The sequence below is a fragment of the Perna viridis genome, chromosome 12 (genome assembly GCF_037379345.1).
Source record: "Perna viridis isolate PV_CMFRI_1.1 ecotype Kerala chromosome 12, ASM3737934v1, whole genome shotgun sequence".
Lineage (NCBI taxonomy): Eukaryota > Metazoa > Mollusca > Bivalvia > Mytilida > Mytilidae > Perna > Perna viridis.
This window is the reverse complement of record NC_142456.1, coordinates 14613727-14637074: the sequence shown is the minus strand read 5'-3', so window position 1 is coordinate 14637074 and position 23348 is coordinate 14613727. Positions and strand designations below refer to the sequence as shown.

General features: G+C 31.7%; 1 protein-coding gene across 5 annotated transcripts in view; it reads left to right on the top strand.

The window, feature by feature from the left end:
• The window catches only part of LOC148601326 (phosphatidylinositol 4,5-bisphosphate 3-kinase catalytic subunit delta isoform-like), a 55098-nt gene that overhangs the window by 7681 nt on the left and 24069 nt on the right, over window positions 1–23348 (top strand). For 4 of the 5 annotated variants that reach the window (XM_088554199.1, XM_088554200.1, XM_088554201.1 and 1 more), the window contains 11 exons: window positions 961–1056; window positions 1762–1897; window positions 2508–2626; window positions 7651–7773; window positions 8430–8606; window positions 13667–13736; window positions 15019–15197; window positions 17492–17677; window positions 17860–17995; window positions 19271–19371; window positions 20409–20462. In XM_088554199.1, the coding sequence (XP_088410325.1) occupies window positions 961–1056; window positions 1762–1897; window positions 2508–2626; window positions 7651–7773; window positions 8430–8606; window positions 13667–13736; window positions 15019–15197; window positions 17492–17677; window positions 17860–17995; window positions 19271–19371; window positions 20409–20462 (1377 nt within the window). The remainder of the gene's footprint in view (window positions 1–960; window positions 1057–1761; window positions 1898–2507; window positions 2627–7650; window positions 7774–8429; window positions 8607–13666; window positions 13737–15018; window positions 15198–17491; window positions 17678–17859; window positions 17996–19270; window positions 19372–20408; window positions 20463–23348) is intronic. The other variant, XM_088554202.1, reaches the window with a different exon arrangement.

Sequence of the window (23348 nt, the reverse complement as noted above, 5' to 3'; positions counted from 1 at the left end):
TGGCCATTCAAAAGGTAGCTTCCTGATGACATCTGTGTGCCACCACAATAAGTCATCAGTGTTCAATTTTATAAAAATCCATTCGTGAAAAATGGTCACAAGTAATGACATCAAAAAGCTCTTTTCTGTAATGACACCATAACAAGGACTAATGGTTCACCTACATTTGTTTTTAAATCATTTCAGACATGTTACATGTGCCTATACTTGTATGTACATACAAGTACATGATTGACGTGGACAGTTTTCTCCAATGAATTTGAAAGACTAAACTTCCTTATGGCCAATAGTCTTTTTTTTCATGTTTTGAAAATATTGTAATAAAGCATTCAAAGTGAATTTTTCTAGTTTCTCTTAAAGCCACCATCTTAAGCCATGGGTTTGGATTTTTAATGACTTGAATATGATCCTTAAACTTTGTAAAATGCTTCTGAATATCTTATAGAACACATGATCACGTAAGTTGCTTTTGTTTTTAAATCCCTACTGTGTCTTAGGTAAAGTTATAAAAGGATGTTGGATTATTTTACCATATTCTACTGCATGTATTTGTAGTGACATGAAAGATATTGAGAAATACGTGCAGGCATTGATCTAATGTAAAGGAGCGCTGGGCATATGGCCCCTTAAAAAGGAAAACAATTTTTGTATTGCTTGAAATCTGGATCTTCTCAAAAAATTGTCTAGCCTTGCTTCGCCCTTCCTTAAGGATGTAGACCTTGGGTAAAGGACACAATGTTTACAAATCATTGAAGGAACTTGGACTGTTTTCATAGTGTTTCAAATGAAAGCTTGATAGGCTTTGGTGAAATTGAATATGATACTGACATGTCATTGATTTCAAGAGTTATGTCCCTTAGTCTAGGTCTACCTCCTTACTGGTAAGTTCTTCCCCTAGCTTGAGAATGGATCCACTTCTCAAGTGTCTGAACAGGGTTTAATGTTTATGTTTCATTTCAGGATTTATGGAAACAAGCGGCGACATATCCTTTGTTTCAAGAGCTGACATCATTTGAAAAATATGGCTTTGTTTATATTAGTAATGAAGGTCAAAAGGTCAGTATTTTTTGTGAGTTTTCCAGTAAAAAATGCCAGAAATTAAGTAATCATGGAAACAGCATCTCTCTATATTTTTGTCATGTTTTGACAGCTAGTTACACAGTGTATGAAACCTTCAATAGCCAACTTGCCATAGGCAAGTAAAACTTACTTTGATAGGGCTTAGTATTATTCAACACTTGCTATGGTGCCATGTGATAATTTCCTGACTAGTATTGTAATGATCTATGACAATAACTAATTTGAAAAAAAAGGAGCTATTTTCTTGTAAAATTCAGGCATTTGCTGTTGTTATAAAGGAACATAGGTGTACATAAAAAATGTTGATAATTTTTAAATGGGCATTGTCAAAAGAGACATTAAACTCGAAACAGTGATGTAGTGTGATTTGCATGTAGAGATTTTAACAAAGTATGGGGGATACATTTTTTTTATATAAGAATCACTGTTTGTCTTTTGGTCTGTCTGTCTGTCTATATTCCTTGTAAGTGCAACTCCTTCTAAATCACTCAAGGGGTTTTTATGATATTTTATAGGAAGGTTAAGCAACATAAATTATGTGGATGTGCGTGGTCAAATAAAGTTACTGTCAATATATAGTTATATTGACTCCAAAGGGAGATAATCCAACTTATGGGTTCATTTGAAGTGGGGGTATTCTCTTTGTGAACTTGCTCACAGTATTTGTAGTTTGTTTTGTAGGAAGATATTGTCGATGAAACAGTTGGAATTGCAGAAATCCGTCTTGCCGCTTCCTTCCTGAAAGTTGTGGTGAAACCAGCTGATGACTCACGGAGAACTTTGGACAGACAGATCAATAGCCTTATTGGCATGAAGGGTTAGTAAAACTTAGTATTCTAAGGATATACGTAGATTTCTGGAAAAATTTCCCAAAACAGTGTAAATATACTTCATAATGGCATCCAAAAAGCAATATGTCCTTGTCCTCCTTAAAAAGATATTATAAGAATTATTTGAATTGTGAACTGCTGACCAATCAATGTTAATGATATTAATCTATGGAAAATAACCTATCGTGCTTAAAAGAGCAATAACCAACCAAAAGGGGTCTAACTAATCGAATCAAATTATCTCCAATTATTTCCATGAAAACAAAACTTTATGAATTCTTCACTTTTTTCATTAATTTAAATCAACCTCCACAGTGGTGTAATAGAAGTGTTCTCATATCATGAGGAGTTGGTCACAAATTTGATAAACAGTTTGGTCATTCTAAAGAGTTCAAAATTAATGAATCACTTTTTCTTTGCCAAGCATGTATCATATAGGAGACATGATAAAAGATAGGCCTTCATACTGGCCTTTGGTCCTTGAAACTAGCATCATAAAACTCCAGGTTAGCATGGAGTAGTACAAAGCAGCTAAATCATCCTAGTTCAAATTTACTAGAAAATTTCTACAAATTTGATTTATTTTACTTTATGCAGGATCGAACTACATACAGGCACAGCATGCAATAAAATTGGCTGAAATTTCAGAATTCAGACAGAAAATGACAAGTTTCTGTGAAAATGAAGTTCTTAAATCTGCCAATTCTGATCAAACTGTAAGTATGGCTAAAAAGATATCTATAGGAAGAGGTGGAGTTAGTTCAATTATTAGCCCCTATAATCAATAAAGCAAATAGAGATGGAAGATCAATATTTTCCTGAATTTAATAACAGCAATTCTAATATGACATCCTTAAAAGGCTTTGAGACCACAACTGTCATTAATTTTTGATTGCTACACTACTGCTAACGACCATTTTGAAGATTCCCTTTTTCCACACAGGGTGTCCATCCTTAGACACGTTCCCACCGACCCATGGTGGACACGTGGTTGATCTCTGTCCATGTTGCCCATGCATTCTGATGGTCACTTTTAAATCTTGTTTAGTTTTAACAGAAATTGGAATTAAAACTTATTCTTGCGTAATAAATATTACTGTCCTGTTGTATTATAAGAAGCGTATCTAATTGTATGAACTTGCGGAAACAAATATTTCACAGGTGTCAATAGAGCTTCTTTATAATTGACAGTCATCAATTAACTATAGGGCGGGGATGAAAGCAGAGAAGCGTGCCAACAAATGAATTATAACAAAGTATCTGCGGTAACCTTTGACAGGTGTCATTTAGTCTCTTTAATTGACAGTTAATCAATTAATGGTAGTGGCATGTTTGAATACAGTGCATGTGTAAACAAATAAATTGTATTATGTTAGAACATTTGATTTAACGTTACTTGTTGGATTAGAATATATTCAGAAATACTCAATTGTTCAACATAATTTATGTGAATTTGGAAACAACAATTCATCCTGTAAGATGAATTCTGAGAGTGATGGAAATGGTGCTCCCTCCTTTTGCTTATAATATTTAAAATTCCTAGAGAAAATCAGGTAAGATTGGATGTGCAACCCTGTATGAAAGATACAACTAATTACACCTGCATCCCCTTTTTCTATGGCACAGCATCATGTTGCTATGAATTTCTCATGGTGGCTAAATATACAGGTGTTCTTTCTCGGACTTTTGATTGACAGATGATCAATTAAATAAAATGTCGAAGGTGTGGTTTAAGTAAAGACGCAGTATTTTTGATTGAAAGGTAATAAGTTATAGGAATACTGAGGGTGTGATTTAAAGTATTGAGAACTGAAACTGGACAGTCAGCCAGCGCATACAAAAAAATGGCATTTACATGTACCTGAGGAGTCAAATATATATATAGGTGATTTAATCTTGTGTGTACTAAGATTGAGGAGTAATAAATTGTTTGTTTTTTGTCAACAACCAGGAAAAAATAAATTATTAGATATAAAATGAGTACAACCTTCATGGAATTTGAGAAAGGACATGTTCGTGTATAATCGAGGCGAACGAGGGCTGGTGTTATGAAATTTGCTAAAATTGGAAAGTTACTCTCAACTATGATAATTTATTATGTATCCATTTCAACAAGTGAAAAGGCAAAATAACGCAAAGCATACGAAATCTAATTTTTGTTTCGTTTTATCATTGAAATATATTGGTGATTTTCAGAAAAAGTCTACTTCATTTGAAGTCGGCACACTAGTGTTATAAGATACGATAAGTTTAATTTATTCTGTATATAATGAGCCGTAAAATTCATACTAAATGAATTTGATTTTTTTTATTAGATCATAACTGGGGGATTCAAACTCTATTTTTATATTAAAGGTGGTTTTAAATGTCGAAATTATGATAAAAAAAAAAAAACACTTTGGATGTCCCTAATATGCTTCAGTAATCATGAAATTTAAATTGGGTTCCTTTTAATTCTTTGATCTAAATATTTCCAAACTATTCCTTCTTATTAATTAACAGTTGATCGACCACTTCCTGTATATTGGGTAAGTGTGACACGCTCGGGTATTAAGTAGTGACACTACACAGATAATACACACTATTTCTGGTACAATTAGTGAGATTTGGCGAAATAAGTTAACGTTTCAAACACATTCATTAATTTTATTTCTAGTTGACTATGATATGAAATATCACAAATGTATTACAAGATTATTACGTTTTGTAAATAGAAAAAAAATGCTTGTAGTGAGAATGATTTGACAAGAACAGTGAGTATTTTATTATTTAAAAGAAAAATACAATTGCCCTTGTGTCATTTACCTGAATGTATATTCATAAACTGAAAATGAATATTTCGGAAATGAAAATAATAATGTTTCTGGAATAAAGTTCGAGAAGAATCTAAAAAAATAACATGATTTCAAAATAAAACACTTAAATGGAAATCTATTTTCGAAAGTGTATTTTGGTATGCGAAGATTTTCAGTAATTTAATAAAATTAAAAAATCTTAATCAAAAGGTATTTATATTTCTATATATCTCTAAAGTTACATGTTTTTTGAATGAACTAACTGCACATTCTCACCCATCACTATATTCGGCTAAAGTGTGCACGGATAATATATGGTTGAATGTAGGAAAAAAAGTCACAGAAAAATAGTCACGGATAAAAAGTCACAGGAAAAAAGTCACAATATATATTTTGTTAGGAATAATGGTCACATATATAGGGACAAAAATTATAAATTTAATTTTGTTTTTTAATATCTTTATCATACATGTATTTAGGATTAATTTGTTATATAGATATATAAAATGTCATTTTACGGATAATTTTTTTTTGGTAAATATAATTTAAATGCCTTAATATATATTTTTTGTTTATACTGTTGTTAATTCTTCCTGGATAGAGACCCAGTTGTTTACTTAGTACATGTATTTAATTTATAAATGACTCAGAAACTCTAATGATTGAAATTGAAAGGGGTGGTTTATAAAAAGAAGCCACTTGCTTGCTATTGTCATAAATGTCTATACACAAAAACAAAACAAAACAAACATACATACAAAGAAAAAAGTCACAAAACTTTAAAAACAAACAAAACAAAAAACAACAAAAAAAAACAAAACCAAAAACAAACCAATCATATATATTGTGACTTTTTTCCTGTGACTTTTTTTCCCACATATTTTGTGACTTTTTATCCTGTGACTTTTTTTCTTGTGACTTTTTTTCCGTTTACCTATGTGGTTAAATCCGTTGCTATTTGAAAACTCATGAACTACGTGGTTCATTATTTCACGATCATATCGTATCCTCCCACTTTAAAATTTTTTTTAAATGGCACGATACTGAAATTGGTTAATTATAGACTGTAAGTTAAAGTTGCTTCAAACTCATTCTTTTACTTGGGAAATACAACTGCGTTAAATAGGTAGTCAGTGAAATAAGGAGATCGCAAATACATGATACATCATGATTTAATTATTAGTAACATTCTGGTCAGATGTACAATATTATTACATGATACATGTAGCAACTGGAAATGTTTAAATTAAGGCCTTGTGAATTTCTTTAAGAAATATATCAAACCTTTAAATTTGTATAAAAACCTAATTATCTTAATTCCTAAATAAACACCTGTTGGCCTCACAATTTTGGCTCAAGGCCAATTATATGTGAAAGAAAATTGACTCTCACGGTCAAGGTAATGATTGACACATTGTTCTTTTATTTTTCAACCGTTTGAACTCTGTAATAAAATTGCCAATCATGGATTAAATCCAATCAACAAGTTATCACCCATCCACCGGAGACCGTGGTTGTGGACACTATACTGTCCACCTGACATGGTGGGCACGTGGATGTGTGTCCACCGTGGGCACATAGGGTGGGCAAAGTGTGGACAACTTGATTTGTCCACTGTGGGTGAGTGGAATCATCAAAATAGTTGTTAGCTGTAGTGTATATGAGCACCATGCGACTTATTGGGTGTGGTATGTGTGTGTGAATTACTGCCCACCTTAATTCATGTAAACAAACACATTTGGATGTGTATCAGCTGTTTTCATTCATTTCATTAGCAGGATTGAACATCAAATTCACATTTAATAAAATTTTAAACCTTATTTTTGTAGAAAAGTTATACTATATTCGGTAAAAATCACACACATACACAGTTGCACTCTTTATGTGTGCCATAGTGTATGAAAACAAACAGTAACAGTCATTGAATGAAACATTGCACCTCTCCATGTGTGATCATTGTGACCTTATAATGCAAACAACTATTGCATATATAACATTGTTCCACTGAATTTGCCTTTTCCTTCATAATAAATAAAACGAACTAAGTTTCACTAGCGACTATTTCAACTTATAATAGTGTAAAAGGGTACATCTAAATATGGACAAAAATGGTGGGTCTAAGGTTACTGTAATAGGTCACGAAAATACTAAGTACTGTAATTGTCCTATTAGAATCAAAACAAATTACGGAAACTCCAGTTTATCATTGTTTTACCACAGGCTGACCATTTATGCTGATATTTTACCCCTTGCTATCTCTGTGGTAAATAAATGCTGCATTATTTGTCAGCATGTGGTAAAACAATGATAAACTAGAGTTTCCTTGATATATTGCTTAACTTTATAAGCATGTGATAATTTTGTTTTATTTTTATTGATATGCAAAAAAAAAGACAGCAAAATTAGGTGATATTTTCTGATGTATAATTGTACTACAGATTTTTAAATATTTGAAAGACCATTATTGTAAAAACGTTTCATAAAAAAATTGGTTCTAAAAATCAATGGTAAGCAAGAAAATCTATGACTTTTTGTAAGGGTCATTTAGGAAGTGCTCTCAATAATTATTTGCGCTACTATAAGTATCAGTCAAGGGCCTTTTATGCTGCAAGCTTTTTGTCCCCTGCCGTAATGTGTCATCTGTCCATCACACTTGACTTTGTGGAATCATCTCCATGGAAACTGTTCAACAGATTTTGTTCATTTTTTAGGTTTAGTCACTATATATAGTTGATCATAATTCATCTGAATTTTGATTCTACAAATTTTACAGGAAATATGAGACTTTTGCCATTCAACTTTTTATGCTGCAGTGGGAACATATGACTATACGTAGCAGTTTTTGTGTGTGTGATATTGAGAACTTAAAAAAAGGAATGTAAACATAAAAAATACAATGACAAAAAATCTTTCCTATTAGTTGATTTTACTGATCATTATTTCAGGGCTGGACGCATTTTGAATACAAACACCCAGTAAGGATTAGAAATAGAGATGAACTGCCCGATGATGTGGGATTCCTGGCAATAAAAGATATTGTCTTGACTGTCATAATTGAAGAAAATTTAGTAAGCTATCTTATTCTGATGAAGAGTGTTCTTGAAAGAGTTTCTTTTTGCAGGAAAAATTGCAATATATGTTTTTAAAATGTTTTGGACCAACGTGAATAATATGGTCAGGACTAGTCTAATGTACTATTTCATTTGTGATATGAAATGGATGAACATTTTTTTAAAACAAAATTCACTGTGCAACCCACTGCTTGATTTTTGCATGGGTGCCCTCTTAAATAAATATAGAAACTCTAAAATATACCATACTCAGGTTTAATATTAGGAATCATGGCATGGTAAATACTTGTTAGGTTATTAATCTCTCTTAAAACATCCATTGAGTTGTTCTTGATATCTATTACTGTCATGGTACTAATATTTTTCGTGGGTATCACATTTAGAAATCAGTCTTAATTTTATAGATTTGTGGATTTTTGAATTAAGAACACAACAGTTTTGAAAAGAAATATTGCAGTTCAATGGGAATTTGAATTGTTCTGTACCACAGTGATTTGATCTTTTATAATGAAATGCTAGACAAAGTGAAAGTAGAAAAAGTAAAAGTAGGTTTAAACCAAGGTATGGAAAGCAACTCTGTTCTGTTACAGAAAGTTGTATAGATGCTTTATTGAGTAATAACTTTTACTTTTATAAGGTGTGATTTTTTTCAGTACTCCTATAAATTAAGGATAAACAAAATGTCCACTCCAGGAGAATTGGTTAAAACAACATTAGACAAATGGTCCAGTAAGTCAGGGAAGAGTATGAAAAACCCAGATGACTACATTTTACAGGTGATAGGCATGGAAGACTACTTATATGGAAATTTTCCACTCGTCAGGTTCAAGGTAAATCAGTTTGATTATTACACCCTTTCCCCACAAATTGTTATGGGAATATGAAACAGTGGCAAAGACAGATAATTACTGTATCAAATATTTGCAACGCAGGGTAATGAATGTGACAAATTCCCAATGCTGATTGACAGAACATCTCTATTTGGTGTCACAAATAACCGATTGTGGAAATTTTGAGAGCGCTTGCTTTAAATTGAAAGCAAATCATGAAAGAGGATGAAAAACAATGTCAAAAAAGAAGTCTTTAATATATGTGAATGGATACAGAAGAATAATCATACAAATCAACATGAAGCATGTAATACAACCACAGAAAAACATCATTGCTGCGGATAGTACCTTGTAGACACTCTATTTGATGCGACCATTTGACTTTTACAAAAAGGGCCAGAGGTATAAAAGTTTATAATTTTTTTTTAACTTGAAAAGAAAAAGCAGGATCTTATTTGCCCTGATCTTTCTTTATTTATCTTTGTTTAACAAAATCAGCCCTTTGTAACAAATAAAAAACATAACTAATTTTCCAAGAAATGAATACGGTATGTACTCGCCTAATAGTCTGATTTTTTAGACTAAATTTTTAACTGCTGGAAATCTTGCTTATGAACAAAAATTTTTAGCTTAAAAATGTCAAAAGCTTGGTAATTGACATGAGTGTGACACCAGATTGAACAGCCAGACTGGCGCCGTTTACCCCAATATTTAATTGTAAATGTCAATTTTAGGATAACTGTCTTCATCTTCTACATTTTACAGCTAAAATATGAAGCAGTAAAAGAATATGTACTGTTTAGTCTTTATTTTGCCACAATACTGACCTTTTATGATTTTATATATCATTTTCATTATGATAAATATTTCCCACTCATCCATTTTGTGTGTTGATTTTTACCTGTGTACACTCCTATAGCCAAAAACTCAAATGTGTACTAGAAACATGGCCTATTAATGTACCATAATTTGTAACAAAAGTAATCAATAATTTAATTGGTTATGACAATTCTTTTTATATGCCCGTCAAAGTTTCCGTGTTATGAATTTTTATACTTAAAAAAAGAGAGATTTTCAAGTTTTTGCACAATCACTCAAAAACGCTTTCAATAACTTTTATGAAACTTTGGTGAATTGTTCAGATCTATTGAAGTAAGGTCCCTTCTGATTAGTAAAAATGTCGAATTTTTCGTTTCCGTGATATGAAGTTTTACTCTTAAGAAAAAAGCTGGAAATGGCCAAGGAAATTTTATTTGTTGCAAAATCGTTTAAAATAGACCATTTGTTATGATGATCCACAAATAAATACAAAAAAATTTTGTGCATTTTTTTTTTTTTTGGGGGGGGGGGGGGTATTTGACAGGGCTCACAGTACTTCTAGTTGATCATATAAATTCATTAAAAGCATAAGGTCAAATTGATAGGGCAACTGGCGTATCATGCGCTTAAAGCACAGCTCTTTATAATTGATTTCTTTTTTCTTAAGATGAAACCTCTTAACATACTGAAATATCTTCAAAAATGAATTATTAGAGTATCATTAACTTTCTGTTGTGTTTTTTGTTGTTCTCTATATTTATGATTTTAATTCTAGTTATTGGTTGTACCAAAATTAGAATGAATGAAAAAATGGACTTATAAAAATATGGCTTGTCAAGAATATAATTACTTACTATTATGAAATAAACTCAAGTCTGGCTTATAATTATTTATTTCAACATTTATTGAAGTTATCAAAGCAAAAAGGTATACTCATTGTACAAAAAATGTTAGCAATGCAGCTGCCAGAAATTGCAATTGTAATTGAGCTTGGAAATAGCGGCAACCTCTTATATGCTAAGCTGAAGTGCCTAGTGTGAGGAAAAAGACAGGAATGATTTACCTAGAAAATTAATTGGTGCTGTGATTTGGTGCCAAAATCAACAATGTCCAGATTTGTCATGAAAATGTACGGTTATGATCTGCAACCTTGAAGCAATTGGCAGTTTTTTTTTCTTCATGAATAATTTATTGGCATAAAAACACTGAAATACTTCATATTAAACTATTAAACAGAAGTTACAACTATTTTTTTCTGTTGACTACAGTGTATATATCCATCATCCTGAAAGGATATGCATATAAAAAGCTACTGCAAAAAAAAACTAGATGCAATTATCATTTACCTTTGTAAATAACAGTATTTTTTCTGTACCATAATATGCAACTTTGTTTATAGAAATTTGTTGAAAAATGTCTAAAATTTTAACATGCATATCTCAAAAACTAAGTCATGAAGGTATATTTTCCTTTGCACATTTAAAAAAATTTAGAAAGTGCATGTTGAAATGGACTTCACCACAAATTTTCATGAAAAATTAAATGTATATCTTTTTTGTATCGTTTTCCCTTAAGAGGTCAAATTGGTTTCAGTCTGTTGGTGTGTTTGTTTTTAGCAAAATTAATGTAGTAAATTAATGGCACATTTGAAACTGAAAAACATTCTCTTTTGAGTGTTCTTTAACATAATTAGAGGCCTGCCACGAAAAGTGGGGGTCGCCCTATAGTGATCACTCTGTCCGTCCATCTGTTACAAACTTGTGTCCAGGCATTTTTGCCTTTCAAAGTAGGCTTTTGATGTTTTGCATGTTGGGTAGATCAACTATAGAAGATGTGTTGTATACCATGGATAATAGCCTATGACCTTTAACTTTGACTCATGGTCAGATTCCTGTTTTTCAGTGACAAACTCGTGTCAAGGCTGTTACTTTTTTGTCTTTCTATATGGGCTTTTGATATTTGGCATGCAGGTAGATCACGTAAAGATGATGTGTCCTGCTTAATGGATAGTGGCCTATGAGGTTGAACTTTGACCTTGTGTTCATTTTCCAATTTTTTTTTGTGACTAACTTGTGTCTGGGCTGTAATTCTTTTTATTTTTTCATGTGGGCTTTTGATATTTAGCATGTGGGTAGATCACCTGAATCCACTAGTATATATGTCTTAATTGCCATGGCGAGGCCCACAGAGATAGATTCCATCTCAATGATTTCTTGTTAATTATAGAAATTGAATTAAGGACCAAGAAATGTTGAACAAGTTGACAATTTTCCCAATTTATACATGTGCATGTCAATGCCTTGTCTAAAGCATCAAACCTTGTACAAATCAAGGTTTGGTCAAGTACTACCCTGTCTAAAAATCAGGCAAAAGGTGTGTATGGTGTGGCACATGGGGAGAAAAAAAACACAGATTTATTTGCATTCTCCAGGTATTTATACCTCTTAAAATCCAGAAATATCCATAAAAGTTTTTGTAAGTCAAATTTTCCCACACTTTTTCCCTATATAAGCAGTGAAAAAATATAGGTTACTGATGTAAAAAAAATAAATTGAGAAAAATGATGTGCCACCCATTGCCTGTTTCTTACACAGAATGGTACTGAATAGCTAAGGTAATATGTTGTCATAATGGTTAATGTTCCTTGTTTACTGTCTAATCCTAGAAGATGCTTCTGTTCATATAGAAATCACTTTCTTAAAATGAAATTTTAGTGTACAATTTATTTTATTTTAATGCAGACTGCTCAATAAGATGGTGCTTGAAATACCTGCAGTTAATGACTTGTATACTGTCTAAATTTTTCTGACCTGTTTAGTGGTCTTATGGCAGCATACTTCCCTCAAGTGTTGGAGGTTGTGAGTTTGTTTCCAACTAAGTTCTGCAAAAGACTTAAAAATTGTTAGCATTTGCTTCTCAACCATGCATTGGGCATTGAGAAGAACTTGGAGTCGTAAGAGTGACAGATGATTAACTCAGGGTCTAAAATATCTGTGTTGTTGGGTGACACCCATTTTTAGCTCACCTGGCTGAAGGCCATGTGAGCTATTCCCATCACTTCGAGTCCGTCGTCTTCGTTAACAATTTTTCAAAACTCTTCTCCTCTGAAACTACTAGACCAATTGGAACCAAACATGGTATGAATGTTCCTTGTGGTATCCTGCATAGAACTGATGTGGGGATTTTTGATCCGTCAAAAAACATAGCCGCTGTTACTAAAAATAGAACATAGGGGTCAGACAGTAGTTTTTCTCATATATCTCCTGGTTAGGTTTAGCCAAATTCTGACATGGTATTAAAGTGTTCAGCTTGATGAGATCTATCTGTGGTCAAAATTTGGTGAAAATCTGTTGACCCATGTTGGAGTTATTGCCCTTTTTGGATGTTTTTTGCTGTTTTAATGTTATTATTTTAAAAAATCTCCTCAGAAACTGCTTTACAGAATTTAATGAAAGCTGGAATTTTTATATTAAAGGGTATCCTTAACAAAATGACCGTTTAGATTTTTGATCTGTTATAAAGCATGGCTGCTGTTACTAAAAATAGAACATAGGGGTCAGACAGCAGATTTTTGCATATATCTCCAAAACGGTTAGGTTTAACCAAAATTTGACTGGGGTAAAATTATTCAGCATGAAGAGATCTATCTGTGGTCAAATTTTGGTGAAAATTTGTTGACCCATGTTAGAGTAATTGCCTTTTTTGGACGTTTTTGCTGTTATTACTTAATACATGTAAATCTGCTCCTCAGAAACTATTCTGCAAAATTCAATGAAAGTTGGCATTTTTGTTTTATAGGATATCCTTAACAAAATGACCGATTTTTGATTGCTGAAAAAACATGGCTGCCATTTCTAAAAATAGAACAATGGGGTTAGATAGCAGATTTTTGCATACATCTCCAAATCTTAGGATTAGCCAATAGCTTTCAATTGCTGAAATGATCCTTATTATAAGGCTTACAAATGTGTCCAATGAATCAAATGGAGTCAAAATTGTCTAACAACTCCTTGTTAGAGTTATTTCCCTTAAAAGGCAAAAATTTAACCAGGTGAATGATTCAGGCTCCTGGGAGCCTCTTGTTGTGGTGTTGTTTTTGTGAGGGAAATGTATTGCATTGAAAATCTGGTTAGTACAAATCAAGTCTTTTGGTTGATCAAATGTTCAGTCCTGAATGCATGAAATATCTGTTTATCGATGTTAAACTACTATCAGTCAATCAATAAAATTTTCTATTTTAGTATGTGTATAGCTGTATTATTAAAAACATGGCACCTGCGTTTTGGTTAAAACATATTAGCACAGTATTAGGTAAGTTTGTACTATTTTATCAATTTAAGAATATGCACTATAACCAAGAAATGTCTTGTGCACATAATTCCATATTCAAATGTACATAAGTAATTTTACATGTGGGAATAACAGGGATGATTTTTTTTCGCTATTTATCATCCAGATTTTACCGTTAGGATTCCTGTTCAGCTCATCAGGCCTAAAGGCTGTGTGAGCTATTGTCAGCACTTTGCATCCATCATCGTCTGTCATCGTTAGCATTTTTGCTCATCTGGCCAGAAGGCTGTGTGAGTTATCATCATCACTTTGCACCCACCATCTGTCTTTGTCTGTTGCCTCAACTATAGAAGAATGATGAATAAGATGAAAGCTATTCATAAGATAAACATGATATTCTGAGTTGACTGGCAGTATTGAAATTGTTTTTTAGGCTTCCATTTTTTGGTCATTTGAATCTCAAATGATTTTTGGTTTTTAAGTTAAATCATGATTATGAAAATTTTGGCTGTCATTTTCCTGTTAATGTTTATACTTGCTTTGATTTCAACAATAATTGGTTTATATACATGTGTCCTAATTTGAATGGTGATGATGAAAATGCTGTATAGCCATGATATCATTTCATTTCATGTTCTTAGTAAATGTATAGTGGGGTAATTGCCCACCCCCCCCCCACTGACCCGATGGTATAATGGGGTATAGGGGGGACCTTTGTCCAAATTTTTTCCAGAGGTTATAAAAAATCTGAAGGCATTTCCAACATTTTACAGTGCTTTATGTACTCAGTTGAACTTACGGCTTTCATCAATGTATGCTCTTTTTTTTAATTAATTTTTGGTCAACATGGTAACAAAACATGATACATGTACATGTACCTTTACTTACTTAGTTTATAAGGCATGGTTTGCCAGATGAGTGATTCAGGCTTTTTAAGAGCCTCTTGTTTTACTGTATATTTACTTCCAATTTTGTCAATTTCTACTTTGTTGACCTCGTAAATTTATCCTTGGAATAACTAGCCTTCATGTTGCTAGTTAAGAGAAAAGGTAAACAGGGATTTCAAGTACTTTTATTCAAGCCCATTTGTGCAAAAAACATTGAAGACAAAGTACCGATAATAAAATATCTTTTTTGTAAATTTTCTTTCTCAAACTTTGCAGTGTAATGCACAATTAAGAAACATTTGGTTTATGTGATGTGTGACTTGTTGAATTCATGAAAGAAGTTGAAATGTTGTTGTAAATGAGACTGATGGTATCTTTAGAATTACTGATTTATTGTTATATGTTCTTTGATGCAGAAGAACGTGAAGTACCACAGCAGAGAGGTCGACCATCTTTAGAGATGTCAGATCGTGAGAGAAGGAATACACGTCATGAGAAGAAAACAGGAAGTTGTGTCTGGGACATTCATCAGAACTTCCATATTACCATACATACAGCTTGTAATATAAGTGTCCCTGAGGGTTGTAGGGATTATGTAAGTGAAATCTTACGTTAGATATATATCCATCTTTTGAATTCGTCTTTTCACCCATTTTATTTTCCTTTCACATGGTGTAAAAACACTCACTCATTTTGGCCATATTTTGTACAAAGTACATGCATATCTTGATGGAGAACTTCTTAAATTAGATATATATCCATCATTTGAAGGTATATTGTGTATTTTTTCTCATCCATTTTATTTTCCTTTCACATGGTGTAAAAACTCTCTGATCATATTTTGTACAAAGTACATGCATATCTTGATGGAGAACTACTTAAATTAGATATATATCCATCATTTGAAGGTATATTGTGTATTTCTTCTCATCCATTTTATTTTTCTTTCACATGGTGTAAAAACACTCAGTCATTTTGGCCATATTTTGTACAATGTATGTGAATATCTTGATGGAGAACTCTCCATTTTAATTCATATTGTTTTCCTAATTTTTATTCTTCGACATAAATAAACATATCAACCTAAGAATAATGCTGGGTGTCTAGGTAGACAGATCACTGAAAACAAGTAAAAAATAGCCACATTTAAAAGGTAAAAATACAGCTAAATACAAATGAAGTAAGGAACTCCTTTTCTTCTTTGTTATGAATTAATTGTATTTCATGATGCAGTTGACTTAGTTAAAATAAGTAAGATAACACCTTTCAGACATTTTCTCACTATTCTTACGATTGTTGTTTTTGCATGGTATTTTATTATACCATAATGGCCTGCTAGTTGACCTTTTGACAATTTTCAAGTTTGAATAAATTAATTTTAGATAAATACTGTAATCAGATTGGTTAAAATAATTTTGTTATATCTCAATGGATGAAAAAATATCGACACGCCCCTATTCAGTTTAATTCAGAGCTACTTTTCTCATGTTTAAAGATAAAAATATGTTTTAAAATTAATTTATAACAATTATAAGAATTGGCTATGATAAAAATTTTGTCTATTGAAAAATAACATAAATTTTCCATGTGCATATTTTTTGTTTGTTGCATTTCGTGCTATAAACAATATGCACATGGAAAATTTATGTAATTTTTCAATAGACAAAATTTTTCTTATTGCTTTTTCTTAAATAAAAGAAATGGATACAAGTTTAGTCATTTCAGCTTGCTGTTTAACAATACTGTTAAAGCATCCATCTACATGTATATAACTCATTGGTTTTCATGTACCTTTTTTTTAATACCCTGAAGGATTAAAATTAATTTTTTTAAGACAGTAGCCAGTTGGCCACTTAATTTGAAAATCTATTAGCCCTGACTTTTTGGCTAGAAGAAAGGGTGAACTATCACACTATCATACTGCATGGAGAGTGTGTAATTGACTCAATATGCATAATTTTAGTTTTTGTTGATCAAGAAATTTAAAGAAACCAAAATCATAGAATTTATTTTATAAATATATTATTAACTTGAATTAAATACATCAAACAAAAGAACAGTGTATTAATTTCAAGAAAATTTAAACAACCTTGCAAACACCTCAATGTGGTCTTCAAAGCTGGAAGATTCTGTGAAACTGCAAAGGCAAATAGAATAGGCAATGGAAAGGTGGGATTTCTGATAAACAATTGTGACAACACTAGGTTTCTGATCAATGGTTACCAAGGAGATTGCTGATTGCAAGCTTGTTTATAGTTTTACTCAATTACTTTTTTGCTATTCCCCACCTGGGCTAAATTTGCTTGTGGCTTTATACATCATACATCAGGGTTTGGCACCAACGGTAGTCAGGTAGTTTATAATTTTACTCAATTACTTTTTTTGCTATTCCCCTCCTGGGCTAAATTTACTTCTGGCTTAATATATAGGAGGCACACATTTTGGTGATCAACTTCTTGTATGAGTTGGTTATAACTAGCACAACATTACAAGCAACTTCGTGATTACTATATGAGGATGTAAATATTGTTAATGATGTAATTTTGACAGGTTTTGTAAAAAATATGGTTATGGGCTTAGGCTTTACACCTGCTTCTGCAAGTGGTATTACGTATTACTGTGAAAGTACTATTGTTCGTCAGGTACCAATTTTCGTGGTTTTTGTGGGTAGGTCATACCATCAAATTAGGTTCTCAACAAATAGTAGATTCCCATTGATGTGTATACTGAAAACTTCAAAACCAGGAATTCAAGAATCCACAAATTTGTGTTTCTTCCCTGTTCCATGAAAATTGGTATCCACAAATTAAAGTACTTTCACAGTAGTTCTTTCATGGACTGTCTATGTTGAAACTGTACAGTTTAGAGTAAATTTGTTTTTGTTTTCAGGTCTCACTATGTGTAGGTGTGTTTCATGGACCAGAACCACTTTGCAGTATTGTTCCAACCAAAGATGTGCATGTAACATTGGATGGACTATGTAGTTTTAATGATATCATCAACTTCGATCTCAAAGTACAAGATCTCCCCCAAATGGCTCGTTTGTGCTTTGGTTTGCACACGAAGAAAGGAAGGGTAAGAATGCAGGAAAAATAGATGGGATGACAATTTTCTTTGTAGAGAACACAGAGGTGTTTGCTTTGATCAATTTTCAATAATCCTATGAATTTTTTCTGCAAATAATGCCATATTCATTGTGAATTATAATGTCTGAAATGCTGTCAGATTCCACTGATAAATATAATGATTTATTTTAGGATGATGTTTTATTAGCCTGGGCAAATATTCCAATATTTGATTACAAATCTAATCTCCAGAAAGGCAAGATTAGGTTGCCTATGTGGCCTAGATCTGAACTACTTCAGCTGGATGAATCTAGCTGCTATCCCATTGGTAAGTCATTAAGGTTATAATTAGATAGTATATCTTAGCAAAATGATATTTTAACGGATGAAAAGGTTTGTTCAGTTTATGTTTACATTATATTGGCTTTACTGTTTAAAAAATATATTTGTTGCTACCGTAGAATTCTTAGGAGTGTTATAGTCTAGCATGTAGTAAAATCAATTGCATTATGTCATAATTAATTTACTCAAACATCTTAAAAATGAAGAAATGCAAAGTTGAATTGTATGAAATTATTCTTTTGATCCCTTCAGAAATTCATGTATAAAGTGTCATCTTTATAAATCAGTCTGTCTGTCCCTCTGTTTGTCTGTCTTTCCACATATATCAAAATTAGACTTTCTTGGTACAATGTCCATTCTCAGTTCTGTTTTGTTTTTCATTGCCTTCCGATTTTTTTGGCTTCAGAAAACAAGCTTGAAAATATAGAATGGTGGGTAGATCTTGTTCTTTGTCACACTTTTTCTGAAATCATTATCAGTGTTCAATATAGAACATACTGTTGTGGGATTCCTTCAATTTGTGTCATTCTGGCACAATAGAAATGTAACCTGGGCAGAATTGGGCACATTGAGTTTTCTTCTTTCTCCTTTTGAGATCATCCATTTTATGAATCCCAGAAGATGTAATGCATTTGATTTTTTTGGAAAGTCCATAGTCTGAATCAATATTGCACTTGAAGAAATCTCCTTTTCTGTTATCCTGGCTTCAAAGTAAATCAGACACTTTGAGTATTGTTGCAAAAGAAAAAGAACTTGTTTTCATCAGATGTTTGTGAATTCATATTTGATAGTCATTGGTCATTGTTAGACACAATTGCATGTGACAGCAATGTGCAAACTTAAAATTTCAATGACTCTCAATTGCCAAGTTTAAAAAGTTGCTGCAGGAAGATAATTGTGGATTTCTGTTCAAAAATAAACAAAACCTGCTGAGTGTTTCAATTTCAGAACATCATTTTTTTTCTTCAAATCTCTGTTTGTTATCTAGTTATTTATTACCACCACTTATGTCATCTATAACTGCCACCAATCTGTTTTTGTAGACACCTTTTCTGAAATAGGTTATTGTAGATAAATTTTATTTTTTATTTACCCTTTAGTTTAGTAGTGACCCAGAGGGGGTCAAGTTACTTGGGCCATGATGACCTCCTATAATTTTTTTTAGATAGAACACTGTATTAATTAAAATAGCATCCTGGATTGGGACATATAGCAATAAATACATTTTACAGACTGACATTCAAATTTTATTATTTTATAGGAACTGTTGCCAACAATCCTCAGGGAGACTGTTCTTTGATAGAGTTTACTGTACCAGATTTCAATTGTAAAAAGTCGATCTATTTCCCATCTATAGAAAAGGTAAGTTTATTGTTCATTTATACTGTTATAATGAGTGCATATTTAAAAAAAGACCATCCATTTCCCAATTGTAGTAGATAATTTCAAGTCATAATGAGAGAACCTATGAAGAATTGGTACTGACAAAACCTTACTGCCACACTTGATGTTTTAGCAGCTCATTTTATATCAATTATTTTTGATAAACTGATTGATATTTAATCTTTACACTTGTAAATTTCGTGACTTTTCTTTTAAGTATCAAAGGATATAAAGTTTCATTGTTGTTAGAACATACATGTATGTTTAACATATTGGTACCTGTATGTTCATCCATCCTGTAAGTATTCATCATCAGTACTAGCAAACCTTCCATTATAATGATATGAAATTCAAAAATACCAATCATATTTAATAATACTGCAAATTTTGATATGCTGTACACCTGTTTCAAAGAGCAACCTCTCTATGAAGTATGGTTTACAGATCTTTAATGCTAGGTTTTTTGTTAAATGCAGGTTTTATCTTGATCACTCATTATAACTTACCCTATGTATTTACTGTTAAAGTTAATTGATGCTATCGGTAGTGGCATCCAACATGTCTTCTGGTTACTATGTGTCAAGGTAAAATGTGATCAAGGGACCTTTTTTTGATTTGTAGATGATAAGGATTCATTTGCTTTACTTCACACTTCATTAAAGATCGTACGGCCTGGTGAAATTATGTAATTTTTTATTGACAGTCTTTAACAACATTTTTATTTTAAGTGACGAAAAGAATCCAAAAAATTCCGTCATTTATGAAATCTTTTTGTAAATGGCAAAAATGACGAGTGCTAGCTAAATCACTGCATTTATGTGAAATGAGCAGGTACGTATGTAGCAAAGGATAAAACGATTAAATAAATTACAAAAAAAATTGAATTTCACCCCAATTCACAAAATAATATTAATTTATATCCCATGGTTGTTGCCGTTGTTTTGTATGTTGCCCCTTGTTACATTTCTTAATGTTATGTAATTAATAAACATTTTGTTGCTGATTGTCCTCACCAGGTTTTACAATGTGCCAGTGACCACATGGAAGAGCCAGGCCAATGTGGGTCTCCTGTAAGTTAGCAGATGCCACAATTTTTTTTTTTGCATGGGACAGCATGACTTTTCTTTTAAGTTTTGCAGTGAAGTCCAGCACCAGATAATATAGCTACATGATGAAGCATCTAACAACATTCTCAATATAACTGTGTTAGCATTGCAACAGTGAACTGATTTATCTTTGTAAGTTTTCTGTTTTCAGCGCTCAAGTCCTGGGCCCAGTTCTGTAAAATGAATTCACAAGTTGAAATTTTTACAAGTTTTCTATTTTTAAACCATCTGATTGGTCAAATTTATTTTAAATTGAGGAAGGATTTGAGAGAATTCTCAAATGTAGATTTCTTTTTATAAAACCAGGCCCTGACCCTCAAATTTGATATTATTCCAGCAAATTTTGTCTATAAACTGAATGTACCCAGAGAGTAAAAAAATTTAGCAGTTCTTGTTATTTTTGCAAGGATTAACAAAATTCAGGTTATTGTGAAAGCAAATTTAATCTTAAAAAATCAAGAATTGTTGTGAACGTTTGCTCTGAAAAAGAACAAAAATTTAAGTTTGTTTACTTAAAGAATGTAGCTAATATCTGAATATATTATATTGTATGAAGAACTTTACGCAGAATAAGCAGTGAAGTGGTTTATTTTACGTGTAGATTGAACCTAAGTTCTTTATACAAGATAATATATTCAGATGTTAGTTATATTCTTTACACAGGCAAAATTATTTCACATGATTTTCACACAAATTTCACATGATTTTCACCTGAATTGAGCAAATAAACTAAGTGACAGAGTTCACGTGAAATTCGGATGAATGGAGCCTTCATGTGAAATTCACATGAAATGTTCACATTAAATTGGTGTTAGTGAATTTGACATGAAAATCATGTTAATTTCATGTGAATTTCACTTGAATTTCATGTGAAGCTCAATTAATATGAATTTCACGTGAAAAATATTTGCCTGTGTATAATTTAATATTTTAGCAAAAACTATGGTAAATCAGTATTAATTTATTCAAATACACATGCCTTTTTTCAGACAGGAATATTTCATTGGTAAAAGTAGTCCGGTTAAAAGGGGTGTGGTATGATGGCATAATAGGAAAATTTTGTATCCAATATAAAATAAAAACAATGGCATATTTTCTAACAGTAAAAATTGTCTTATTAAAATATAGTAGACTGGAAATATACTCATAGTAAAAAGCTCTAATTATAAACTATCAGGATCAATTTTTTCAAGGCTGTTACATGTAAATCTTTTCTGAAAACTATCAAACTACATTTGAAGAAACTAAAATTACAGTGCTAACACAGTTACAATGTATCAGTAGCTAATTAACAATTATTTGTAGTTGCGTTGAGTTGTTCTAAAGTAGAAGGAATGGGAAATAAATACTACTAAATAGAAAGTCACACATTATTCCTGCGACAAATGAAAGTACAGCTGTGGAGAACAGAATTATTGAAAAAAAGGGAGCAATTTTGCATTTCTCAGTATTCTATACACAGGACTTATAGGGCACACATTACACGTTTGGTATATTTTGAAAAATGTATTTTTATGTAAAACAAAATTGTGGGTTTTTAGGATAAATTTGACAAATTTGACTTGTGGAAGTAATTAGTTTTATTTCTATTTTACCTGGCTAGAACACTGTCTTATTATTTCCCATTTCTTATTTCTTGGAGCATCAATGCCTTATTTAAGTAAACCATTCAAATCCTTTCAATTTTATCAATATGATTCTTATTATCATTATTTATTTGGAGTCATGTGTACATGTATGATGCTTAGACTTGTTATTTTACATTGCAACTGCCATTTAGAATAAAGATACATGCCAATATTTATTTTATTACATTTGTAATATATCATTTTTGAAGTTCAAATACATCTGAATGGTTTGTTTATACTAAATCTAAAAAATGATGAGAAAAAACTGTGACTTTTCTACGAAATTCAATGATAGAGGTACCTTTTGTGATAGAGATTAGTGACAGACAATCCAATTTAATTTGATATTTAGTCCAAACTCATTTTGAAAAGTGAGAATTTTTGACAAGTTATGAATTTCCTTTTCAAAGAAAAAAATGATATTTGGCTTCTACAGTTTAAACTCCATTGTCTTTAAATGGAACTGTTTTCTCTATTTCTTAGAAATAATTCAATGGAATTTGAAATCTTGGGTGTACCTGGATTTATATACATGTATCTATAGGAGAAATCTTGTTCATCTGGCTCTACATTGTACATTGTAATTCATCGTGGTTAAGACTGAAACATATTTAGTCCCAGATTTCATGGTTTACTTATTCTTAAAGCATGAGTTGGATGTTATGTATATAATTCATTATATTCACATTCTAAACTGTAAATTCAGAAGACTTGAATACAAATTCAAGGTTTTTGGTAAGCCTGCTTGGGGAAGGAGGGGATGATATAGTTTCTGAAAATTTATCAAGGAAGATTTGATATGTCTTTCAGTATGATGTTAACAACGAAGTTGTCTCTGAATTTACAGTGAACAATCTGCATTTTTAATTTCTAACTTGGATCGCCCAACTCCAAAGGTTATTATCAAGAACATTGTAAAGAGAGGTTTTATACCTGAGGGAAATGGAACTGGGTCTTTGGTGTTTGGTGTATGAGAAAGACCATTGTGAAAAACAAAACACAAGGACATGACTAAGAGTATATATCCTGTGAAATATTCCTCAAATTTACTTTATTATACAACCAATTTTAAAAATAACATCATAAATTATTCCATTCTGTTTTATATGCAGTTCTTGATGAGCCTATGGATGGTAGTTCCAACGTTTCACATTAGGCCAAAAATATAGATAAAATGTATTTTCCTGCTACCCTACCTACCCTTAACATCCTATTGCTGTTT